The following is a 12,016-nucleotide window of genomic DNA, read 5'->3' as shown; positions in this document are numbered from 1 at the left end:
TTCAACAACAACAACAACAAATTCGCCCTCAAGCAAAAAGCAGACTTGGAAAGTTTCACCTTCCAGGTAAAAGTCTGAGGAAGTTACTGGAAAAGGGCCTTTTACATCAGAAATGCTTAGGCAACTTTAACTACAAAGGGCACAACAACTGTACCCTGTAGAAAGAAAATGCAGATAACATTGAAATTGCTAACATCAACCGGACATACACATACTCCAAATAAGGAAGGCAGTATATCCCAATGGATAGAGCACCAGAGTAGGCTTCAGAAGATCTGGGTTTTATCCCAAGCTGTGCCATTGACCACTGTGTGACCATGAGAAAGTAACTTCAATTCTCCATGCCTCAGCTTCCCCATAGGTAAGATGGGTAGAATGATAATTATTTTCCTTTACAATGTACCTTGAGATGGAAAACACTATATAAGAACTAAAGTTTAATATTACAATGAATATATGCTACACCACCACTGCAAACAACTATGCATATATGTTATTCCCAGACTTAATACTAATTTAATAAAATGTTCTGAAGTTTGAAAAAGTGTCAGTAACAAAGGAAATAATATAATAGAACACTAATTTTAAGAACTCATAGCCTAGAATTCCAGGACATTTTAACTTTAAGAAATAACCCCAAGAGTGTGCCATGAACTTACATTTTTTGACACTCCTTTCGCTCCCCCAACATGGGGTCCCCCATTTCTCCAAGAATGGTGGCTTCCACTTCATAATGAACAATAAGGGCCTTTTCGGAAGGGTGTACATCTATGTTACCTCCTTTCACCTTCCTACAAGGCAGAAAAACAAATTCATCACTGACTAAATGAGAAGCCCAAGAAATATCTGGGAAAACAGGTCAATGCGAATTGGACATCTCTGATCAAGTAGTTTGTATTACTGAGACAGATTCTACCTATATAGCATAAACCCAGCCTTGGTCTTCTTTGCATTAGCACATGGTCTCTCCCACATTCTTTCAATTTACACAAGAATCTTAGCACAAGAGTCACCTCTGTGTCTATCGGCTCTAGTATGTGTCAGAGTGGATAAGAATCAACAATTTTTTTTAAAAAATATAAAACATAATAATCAGATTTTTATTAACACAGATTTTTTTGATAAAATACTTTGAGGAAAAATCCTATCTAAAGAGAGTTTTAATTAAGATACATTATAGTTCAAAGATATCTCACCGTGGAATAGGGATTATAAATTCTAATTCTAATTCTATACTGTGAGAATATATTCATGTAAAATTTAAGAAAAGTTTTGTAAATGAGTTCCAATAGTTCATGGATTAGGGACCCAATCTTGGCCTGGTCTACACTATGACTTTAATTCGGATTTAGCAGCATTCAATCGGATTAACCCTGCACCCGTCCACACAACGAAGCCATTTATTTCGAAATAAAGGGCTCTTAAAATCAATTTCTGTACTCCACCCTGACGAGCGCAATAGCGCCAAAATTGATATTGTCATTTCGAATTAGGGTTAGTGTGGCCGCAATTCGATGGTATTGGCCTCCAGGAGCAATCCCACAGTGCACCAGTGACCGCTCTGGACAGCAATTTGAACCCGGATGCACTGGCCAGGTAGACAGGAAAAGCCCCGCGAACATTTGAATTTTATTTCCTGTTTGCCCAGCGTGGAGAGCACAGGTGACCACAGAGAGCTCATCAGCACAGGTAACCATGCAAGCTGATAATCAAAAAAGAGCACCAGCATGGACCGTACGGGAGGTACTGGATCTGATCGCTATATGGGGAGAGGATTTAGTGCTAGCAGAACTTCGTTCGAAAAGACGAAATGCCAAAACTTTTGAAAAAATCTCCAAGGGCATGATGGAGAGAGGCCACAATAGGGACTCAGATCAGTGCCGCGTGAAAGTCAAGGAGCTCAGACAAGCCTATCAAAAAACAAAGGAGGCAAACGGTCGCTCCGGGTCAGAGCCATGGACATGCCGCTTCTACGCCGAGCTGCATGCAGTTCTAGGGGGGGCCGCCACCACTACCCCACCTCTGACCGTGGATTCCGAGGCGGGGATAATCTCATCAGCTACACCTGAGGATTCTGCGGACGGGGAAGAGGAGGAGGAGGAAGAGGAGGAGGAGCACGAGCTTGCGGAGAGCACCCAGCACTCCGTTCCCCCCAACAGCCAGGAACTTTTTCTCAGCCTGACTGAAGTACCCTCCCAAGCCAGTATCCAAGACCATGACCCCATGGAAGGGACCTCAGGTGAGTTTACCTTTTAAAATATAAAACTTGTTTTAAAAGCAAGCATTTTTTAATGATTACTTTGCCCTGAGGACTTGGGATGCATTCACGGCCAGTACAGCTACTGGAAAAGTCTGTTAACGTGTCTGGGGATGGAGCAGAAATCCTCTAGGGACATCTCCATGAAGTTCTCCTGGAGGTACTCCAAAAGCCTTGCCACAAGGTTTCTGGTCAGTGCAGCCTTATTCCGTCCTCCAAGGTAGGACACTTAATCACGCCATGCTTGCAGCAAGTAATCTGGTATCATTGCATGACAAAGCCTGGCAGCACATGGTCCCGGTATTTGCTGGCATTCAAGCAACATCCATTCTTTATCTCGCTGTGTAATCCTCAGGAGAGTGATATCGCTCATGATAACCTGGTTGAAATACGGGAATTTAATTAAGGGGACAGAGGTGGCCGTTCCTACTGGGCTGTTTGTCTGTGGCTGAAAAGAAATCCTTCCCTGCAGTTAGCCAAGCGCGGGGGGAGGGGTGAGGAAGGGGGGGAATTGGCCCTGAGCCTCTCTCGTTTGGCTAGCAGGGATCTTCCCTGATACCAGCCACGCGGTGGGGGGAGGGGTAAAGCGATCATCCAGAGAATTGGATGGGGGGGGGGGGTTAGTTTGTTTTCTGCTGCTGAAGGTTAACAGGAAAACCGCAGCACTCAACGGGCTTTGCTTGGTATGTGGGAAAGGTGGGCGCAGAAGCCAAAAGACAATGGCTTACCATGGCCGCATGCAAGCCGAATTCTGTTGCCTGGACCTGCGTCTGTGATCTCTAGCAGCAAAGCCACAGGCACTCAATATTAAGAGGCAAAATGCGACCTTGCACAGAAATCACATGTGCTATGTAATGTGAATAGTGTTGGTCACTGTGAAAGAGTATAAGCATTGCTTTGCAAAATGTATCTTTTTAAAAAAATTCTCTCCTTTTTTCCCTTTGTCCAGCAGCTGCAAATTTTTCAAGCCTCCCTCCTCCGTCCCGAAGGCTATCTCAGATAAGGCGTTGGAAAAAGAAAACGCAAGACGAGATGTTTGCAGAAATCATGGAATCCACCCACAGTGAAAGAGCTCATCTGAATGAGTGGAAGGACACAGTTTCAAAATATAGGAAAGAAGCCAGTGAACGTGAGGACAGGAGGGACGCTCGAGATGAGAGGTGGCGGCAGGAAGATCAGAGGAGCCAGGATGCAACGCTGGGGCTGCTGCGTGAGCAAACAGATATGCTCCGGCATCTGGTGGAGCTTCAGGAATGGCAGGAGGATAACAGAGTGCCGCTACAGCCCCTGTATAACCCCCTCCCCCGTCACCATGTTCCATAGCCTCCTCACCCAGACGTGTAAGAACGTGGGCGGGGGGAGGCTCCGTACACCCTCCCATTCCACCCCAATGGACAGCCCAAGCAAAAGGCTGTCATTTTTTAAACCTTTTTAGTGGCCTTTTCCTTCCCGCTGATCCTCCTCCCAAACCCCACCTGGGTTCTCTCCCTCTTTTTATAATCAATTAATAAAGAATAAATGATTTTTAAACGATAATTACTTTATTTCCTTTGAAAGCAAGCTGTGATTGAAGGGGGAGGGTGGATTCCTTACAGAGAATGAGTCAATAAAGGGGCAGGTTTTCATCAACGAGAAACAAACAGAAATTTCACACTGTAGCCTGGCCAGTCATGAAACTGGTTTTGAAAGCTTCTCTGATGCACAGCGCTTCCTGGTGTGCTCTTCTAATCGCCCTGGTGTCTGGCTGCGCATAATCAGCAGCCAGGCGATTTGCCTCAGCCTCCCACCTCGCCATAAAGGTCTCCCACTTACTTTCACAGAGACTGTGGAGCACACAGCAAGCAGCAATAACAATGGGGATATTGGTTTGGCTGAGGTCTGACCGATTCAGTAACGATCGCCAGCGACCCTTTTAAACGGCCAAATGCACATTCTACCACCATTCAGCACTTGCTCAGCCTGTAGTTGAACAGCTCCTGACTCCTGTCCAGGCTGCCAGTGTATGGCTTCATGCACAGCCATGGCATTAAGGGGTAGGCTGGGTCCCCAAGAATAACTATTGGCATTTCAACATCCCCAACGGTTATTTTCTGGTCTGGGAAGTAAGTCTCTTGCTGCAGCCGTTTAAACAGAGTAGTGGTCCTGAAGACGCAAGCATCATGAACCCTTCCCGGCCAGCCCACGTTGATGTTGGTGAAACGTCCCTTGTGATACACAAGTGCTTGCAGCACCATTGAAAAGTGCCCCTTGCGGTTTATGTACTGGGTACCCTGGTGCTCCGGTGCCAAGATAGGGATATGGGTTCCATCTATCGCCCCACCACAGTTAGGGAATCCCATTGCAGCAAAGCCATCCACTATGACCTGCACATTTCCCAGAGTCACTACTTTTCGTAGCAGCACCTCAGTGATTGCTTTGGCTACTTGCATCACAGCAACCCCCACAGTCGATTTGCCCACTCCAAATTGATTCCCGACTGATCAGTAGCTGTCTGGCGTTGCAAGCTTCCACAGGGCTATCGCCACTCACTTCTCAACTGTGAGGGCTGCTCTCATCTTGGTATTCTGGCGCTTCAGGGCAGGGGACAGCAAGTCACAAAGTTCCATGAAAGTGCCCTTACACATGCGAAAGTTTCACAGCCACTGGGAATCGTCCCACACCTGCAACACTATGCGTTCCCACCAGTCTGTGCTTGTTTCCCGGGCCCAGAATCGGTGTTCCACGGATAGAACCTGCCCCATTAACAACATGATCTCTTAAGCACCCGGGGCCTGCGGTTTGAGAGAATTCTGTGTCCATGTCGTCATCACGCTTGTCGCTGCGCTGCCGTCGCCGCCTCCTCCTCGCCTCATTTTTCTGGTCCTGGCTCAGCATAAACTGCACGAGAACGCTCAAGGTGTTTACAATGTTCATGACTGCTGTCTTGAGCTGAGCGGGCTCCATGCTTGCCGTTCACCCAGGAAAAAAGGCGCGAAATGGTTGTCTGCAATTGCTTTCATGGAGGGAGGGGTGAGGCTGTACCCAGAACCACCTGTGACAATGTTTTTTGCCCCATCAGGCACTGGGATCTCAACCCAGAATTCCAATGGGCGGGGGAGACTGCGGGAACTATGGGATAGCTATGGGATAGCTACCCACAGTGCAACGCTCTGGAAATCGATACTAGCCCCGGTACATGGACGCACACCGCTGAATTAATGTGCTTAGTGTGGCCGCATACATTTGACTTTATACAATCGGGTTCCAAAATTCAAATTATAGAAATTCGGATTAATCCCGTAGTGTAGACATACCCTTATGGGGTTACAGGGGCTTCGGTATAGATTATTTAGGTTAATCTTTCTATCTACCCAATGGGACTCAGTGCTCAGTCTAGAAGATACCATCAGAGATGTTTAGTTTTGCAGTTCTCAAAACGAATGGGACAAGCACTGTCTCCAGCTCATTTCTTGCAAATATTCTCATTAATGATTAACCTGTTGAATTGAAGATATTTATGAAGTCATTGGAAGGTAAACCATCTGCTTCAATTACCTTTGGTAAATGAAATAACCAAACAATCATTCATTTTCTGATATAGCTGTAAAACTAATCTGAAAAGTTTTCAAAATAAATCACTTTAAAAAATGTATAGTGTGTACCTTCTAAAAATGAAACCCACATCTATCTCTGAGTTGTGAAGAATATGTATTAAGGTTATAACAACCAACAAGAATGCACTTTTATGTAGGAATCCATGATTAAATCAAGTCTTCCTGCCTAGATAAAGCCTATACCAGGGGTAGGCAACCTTTCAGAAGCGGTGTGCCGAGTCTTCATTTATTTACTTTACTTTAAGGTTTCGTGTGCCAGTAATACATTTTAATGTTTTTTAGAAGGTCTCTCTCTGTAAGTCTATATATTATATCAATAGTTTAGTTATGTATGTAAAGTAAACAAGGTTTTCAAAATATTTAAAAAGCTTCATTTAAAATGCTGATCTTACGCCACCAGCCTGCTCAGCTCACTGCCAGCCTGGCGTTCTGTTCACCTAGACCGGCAGCGGGCTGAGTGGGGCCTGACCTCTGAAGCCCCCCACACTCCCAGAAGGGTGGGTGTGGAGGGCTTCAGAGGTCAGGGCAGAGGGCTGGGGATGTGGGGGGATGCAGGGCAGAAGGCTGGGGGTGTGGGAGGCTTCAGAGGTCAGGGCAGAGGGCTAGGGGTGTGGGGGGTGCAGGGCAGAAGGCTGGGTGTTGGCGGGGGAGGGCAGAGGGCTGGGGTGTGTGTGAGGTGCAGGGCAGAAGGCTGGGTGTGGGGGAGGTTCAGGGTAGAGGGCTGGGGTGCTCCCAGCCCCCTGCCCTCTGCCCTGAACGGCTCATGGCAGGGGGCTGGAAGGGTGCTTCCACCCCCTGCCCCAAGGCCCATCCCTACCTCTTCTCTGCCTCCTTTACCCAGGGCCAGCTTTAGCAAGGGGCTGCCGCACGCCGGCTGGAGCTCGGCCGGGAGAGCGGGGCCACGGGGCTTTTGCAGAGCAGCAAGCACGCTGCCACTCCTCCCCCCTCCCTTTGCAAGGGCCAGCGCAGAGAAGGAGAGGAGGAGGGGCAGGAAAGCAGGCTGCACCACGGCTGGGGGAAGGAGGGGGGGAGCATGGCTGCTGCAGGACGGAGCTTCTGCCTCCTGCCCCAGCAGGGGAGAGCGGTGGGCAGGGGGGCTGAGTGCGGCTGGGGGTCGGAACCGCGGCAGGCAGCCACATGCCATTCAAAATCGGCTCGTGTGCCGTGTTTGGCACGCGTGCCGTAGGTTGCCAACCCCTGGCTATACTATCCAAACCTAAGAGGGATCAATCACGGAACCAGAAAGATAGGCCTCATATAGAAGTCAGAGGATCCGAAAAGACGTTTAATTTTCTAAATATGCCCCATGTTTTGAAAGTCTGCATTCCTAATCCTCAGCTTCCCCAGAGACTGATGCCATTAGCAATTAGCAGTTACTCATCTCTCTCTAAAGGAATCTTTCCCACAGATCCTGCTGATAGGATAAGACATGTCTTAGGCCTTGTCTACACTACAATATTTTGTTAACAAAACAGTGAACTGAAGCACTACAAAAAAAAAAAAAAAAGAATGAAGAACTCCAAGATGTTCACAAATCCCTTCTGCTGGAGCACAGGCCTCTACACAGTAGCGTATCTAGCAGGGTGCAGGGGAAGCAGCCGCTTCCCCCGCCTTTCCAAAAGCGGCCAGAGGAGCGAGAGAGGGCGCAGGCTGGCAGTCCGCAGCGCGGCCAGCAGCCATGGGGGAGCGGTGGGCACGGCCGGAGGAGTGGGGGGCGCAGGCTGGCGGCCGGCAGCGCAGCCGGAGGAGCGAGGGGAGGCGCAGGCTGGCGGCCAGTAGCCACGGCCAGAGGAGCAAGGCACAGGCTGATGGCCAGCAGGAGGAGCGGGGGGGCACAGCATGGCGGTCGGCAGCCGTGGCCAGAGGAGCAAGGGCGGGGCCCACGGGGGTGGCATGGCAGGGCCGGAGGAGCCATGGGGGGGGGAATGCGGCCAGAGGAGGAGCGCCTTTTTTATGTTTGCTCCCCCTCCTCTTAGAAGCTGGCTACGCCTCTGCCCCTACGGTACCTATTTTTCCAGAGCCTGAAACTTCAGTGTCTCAGGATGATTTTGATGGTTTGTTACTGGGCTTGGCTGATTTTTACAATTCACCACCACCATGAGATATAAATCAAGCAAGTCCAAACCTGTTTCAATATATCTACAGATTTTTGGTAATATGCTACTTCAGGAAAGGTCTGTGAGCTTGATCTTATGAGAAACTAAGCATCCTCAGCTCCTGTTATAAACAATGGGAATTGAGGGTGCTCAACACCTTAAGGTATGAGGTCTTGAATGAGGGAGTTTGGGAGAGGAATTGTAATTTGTGAGACTGTTTCACTCAAGGTCTATCTTTTGGAGGGTAGAGGGAATTTGTAATAAGGCCCACCTTGTAGATTTGTTAACGTTACTCAGGAAGCCTTAACTGTATGCATGACTATATAATCTTTAATTACACAATCATACAAAATTTAAGGATAAAGGCCTTAGTAGTAGGATGACCCTCAAAGGTAGCCAGCTTTTTTATTCTCTTCCAATTCCATTTCCACCAGGCTTACATGCAGAGAAACTAATTAAATATTCTATGCAGAGTCAAAAACTGTTTTAATTATCAAACTTGGTAATATTTATGAATAGGTTGAAGAGCAAGCCTGCCCAAATTAGTTGACCCACAATGAGTTTTAGCACTGCCTTCAAGTTTTTTCCTCATGGAATCTGCCCCTATGTAGGGTGGAGGCATAGGTGAGTACGGGACCTATTGCTGTGAAGATCCTCTGCTTTACTTTCTTTGTGCCAGGGGAGGGGACCACATAATGGGTCACAGGCTATGCTCTACTTATCAGGCTAGAGTAGCCTCTCCTCTGTGGCCTGGGGGCCATTTTCTTCCTCTTGCATGCGGATAGGCCCAATCATTGCGAGGGAAGTTGCTCTTTCATCTTTACTTCAGTATCCTCATCTCAAAGCCTGAACTTTGAGATGTGCTTTGAGATTACAGCCGAAAAGCAATAAATAAGCTCTGAACATTTCTTTGCACTTATCAACATTTACTATCCACTAGAACAAATGTAGTATATATGGGTATCCAGTGCCACAAAGGAAATGTTTTTGTTTTTTAAATAAATGAAACATTTCTATTCTTATTAACTTTTGCAGCCACCCATCTACTTGAAAAAAAAATCCAAATGTTGGATGATCGTCAAGGTTTGAAGGACAAAGATTGTGCCAGGTTGCTGGTATGATACAGCCATGCCATCCTGTCCCTTCACTTAGCTTGCCTGCTTGGTTCTTGAAATTGACAAGAATCTCTATTAAGGCTTAAAAGAGGAAACTCTTGTCTATACACAAAATTTGCACCGATTTAGCTCTAGTGTCAACTGAATTAAGAGCATCCACATAGGGGTTTACTCCAGTTTAAATCAATTTTTTTTTTTAAATCTAATTTTGTTAAACTGGTACAATTTTTGTGCATATACAAAGCTAAAAATTCTTGTGATCCCCCATACACTAACAACTTACAACAGTGACCCAGACAGAAGGTTGGGGTGGGAGTCTGCATGGAGGATGACAAGGGAAAAATCAGAGGAGAGCTATGCTTGCACATCTGCCCAGAGCCATGCCAAACAATAGGCAGTTTCTCTAGAACACAAAAATTTAAAGTCTGCTGTTGAAAACAATGGAAAAAAATTCCGCCGAGATCACAAAAGCGGCCTGCATAGAATATACACATTAAGATAGGTACTACTTTGAGCAGGGCCATCCCTAGCTATTTTCGTGCCTGTGTGGGGGTAGGGGTGTGGCCCCAGGCCTCAACGGGGAAGGGGGGGGGCCACCCCAGGCCTCCGGGGGGGGGGGGAAGGGGCTGGCCCCAGGCCTCTGTGGGGGACGGGCAGGAGGGAGGCTGGCCACTTCCTGCAGGAAGTGGAGTGACCCGGCCCCAGCCTGCTCTGCTCCCCTGGCTCCCAGGCTTGGGGGGAGGGGGGAAACCATCCCCCAGCACTCGCAGGCGGCGCAGCTGGGAGCCAGGGGAGCGGAGCAGGCTGGGGCCAGGTCGCTCTACTTACCTGTGAGTGCAGGCCCAACTGCTTCTGGAATCCTCAGGGGAATGGGGGCGGGAAGAGGTGGGATGGAGGCCGTGGGGGAAGAGCCGGAGCTGGAGCAGAACACACCTGCATGCAGGTGCCCTACGCAGCTGCGTACTTTGCCTATGGGTAAGGACAGCCCTAACTTTGAGATGGCCATTGCAACTTGAACACTAGATGACCACTCAATTTTCAGCTATGATCATATCTTCACAGCAGAATCAATGGCCATCAGAAATCATTGGTAGTTTTCAGTGCATTTTAAAATCAAGGATCTTAATAATTTGACATATGCAAGTAAACATTCTAAGCAACAAGGGGGTAACAGAACTCTGTATGTGACTAGGGTGTCCCAACATATCCAATCAAACCTCTGCAAAGGCTGTTGAACAGTGCAGAAGATAAGCGGGGGGGGAAGAAGATCACCAGGAGCTCAGAAGGGTTAAAAAATGATGGATAATGAGAAAATCCAGAATTACATAGGGTAGGAAAAAATTATAAGGGCTCATGTGTATGGGATAAACCAGCCACTAACTGACAGGGATTAAGAAGAAACTTTCCCAATGGGCAGAATATTCTATAACTGTTCTTGGGCTGCTTGCATTTTCCTCTGAAGCAGCTCGTAACAGACATCGCTGAAAGACAGGATACTAGGCTAGATGGATCCTAATCTCTAACTGGGGCAGCTTCATCATTAAACAATGGTGTCAGCAGACAATCATCCACTCATCACTCTATCCCTCCCAAAAAGCCCAGCCATCCAATCCCTCAGATCCACCCTTCCCCTCCACAACCCTCCCTTTATCTACCTTGCTACTCAGCCATCCCACCTGCTCAGTGATCCCCAGCCAGCCCTCCTTATCTACACCTCACCCATACAGTGCACACCCAGCTATACACTCCAAACCCAACCGAACATCCCCTATAACCCCAGGCAACCCTCCTACCCACCCCCCACCCAACCCAAGCTCCCCCCATAACCCCACCCATCCACTCCCCACCCAACCCAACCTCCCCTATAACCCCATCCATCCTTCCTATCCATCCCCACAACCCCACTCCCCCTCCCCTAACATCCCCCATCCAGACCCATCCCCGCTCCCCTAACATCCCCCATCTCCCCTCCCATCCCCCATCTTGACCCCATTCCCCGACCCCACCCATCCCCCATATCTCCTCCTCCCCTAGCACCACCCATCCCCCATCTAGACCCCATTCCCCCGACCCTCCCCTCAACCCCACCCATCCCCTAACCCTACCCATCCCCCATCTAGACCCCATTCCCCCGACCCTCCCCGCAACCCCACCCATCCCCTAACCCTACCCATCCCCCATCTAGATCCCATTCCCCCGACCCTCCCCGCAACCCCACCCATCCCCTAACCCTACCCATCCCCCATCTAGACCCCATTCCCCCGACCCTCCCCGCAACCCCACCCATCCCCTAACCCTACCCATCCCCCATCTAGACCCCATTCCCCCGACCCCATCCCTCCTCCCCAACCCTACCCGCCCCACTCCGGTGCTGCCCCGGCCTGACTCAGCCCCCCGGCACGGGGCGGGCGGTACCTCTTGAGGTATCTGGCGTCCTCCCCCTGCATGGTGCCGCGGGGGTGCCGGGCCGAGGGCGGCTCTGCAGCGGCCGCTGTTACCAGGGTGAGAGCAGCGCCAGCCCCGCCCGCACACAGCACCCGGCCCGTGCAGCTCTCACTAGCGCGCAGGCGCAGTGAGACCGCAGGCCGCGTCGTCCCCGCGGGACTGATTTGGCGCTGCCTGTGCAGAACGAGTTTGGGCTCAGAGGAGCGGGACCTGCACATCGCCCCCTGGAGGCAGGGAGGAGACACTGCCTGAGCTCATGGCCATCCCTGGCAAGGTTGGGCGGGCTCCCTGGCTGAGTCTGTGCAGCAGCTTCCCTGCCCAGGGCCCCCCACCCAGGCTGCACCAGCCACTAGTTCCCCCTGTGGGTCAAGCAGGGGGCCAGCACGTGACACAGCCTCTGGGGGCAGAACTGGTGTGAAGACCAGTTCAGCTACCCTAGTTCCATACCCAGTCATAGGACTGACCTGGTGTGGAGTTAGGGTGACCAGATGTCCCATTATTAGGGGCTTT

At 49.6% G+C, this 12,016-nt stretch overlaps 1 protein-coding gene across 3 annotated transcripts in view; it reads right to left on the bottom strand.

Annotated features, from left to right (window-relative positions):
• The window catches only part of KIFAP3 (kinesin associated protein 3), a 153,010-nt gene extending 141,399 nt beyond the window's left edge, over positions 1 to 11,611 (bottom strand). For 2 of the 3 annotated variants that reach the window (XM_054038175.1, XM_054038174.1), the window contains exons 1-2: positions 11,477 to 11,611; positions 660 to 791 (exon numbers count right to left, since the gene is read on the bottom strand). In XM_054038175.1, coding sequence (XP_053894150.1) covers positions 660 to 791; positions 11,477 to 11,508 — 164 coding nt within the window. In that variant the 5' untranslated portion in view covers positions 11,509 to 11,611. The remainder of the gene's footprint in view (positions 1 to 659; positions 792 to 11,476) is intronic. The other variant, XM_054038173.1, reaches the window with a different exon arrangement.
• Positions 11,612 to 12,016: the final 405 nt, after the last annotated feature.

The sequence above is a fragment of the Malaclemys terrapin genome, chromosome 8 (genome assembly GCF_027887155.1).
Source record: "Malaclemys terrapin pileata isolate rMalTer1 chromosome 8, rMalTer1.hap1, whole genome shotgun sequence".
Classification (NCBI taxonomy): Eukaryota; Metazoa; Chordata; order Testudines; family Emydidae; genus Malaclemys; species Malaclemys terrapin.
Note: the sequence above shows the minus strand (reverse complement) of the source record. Positions and strands in the feature narration are given on the sequence as shown.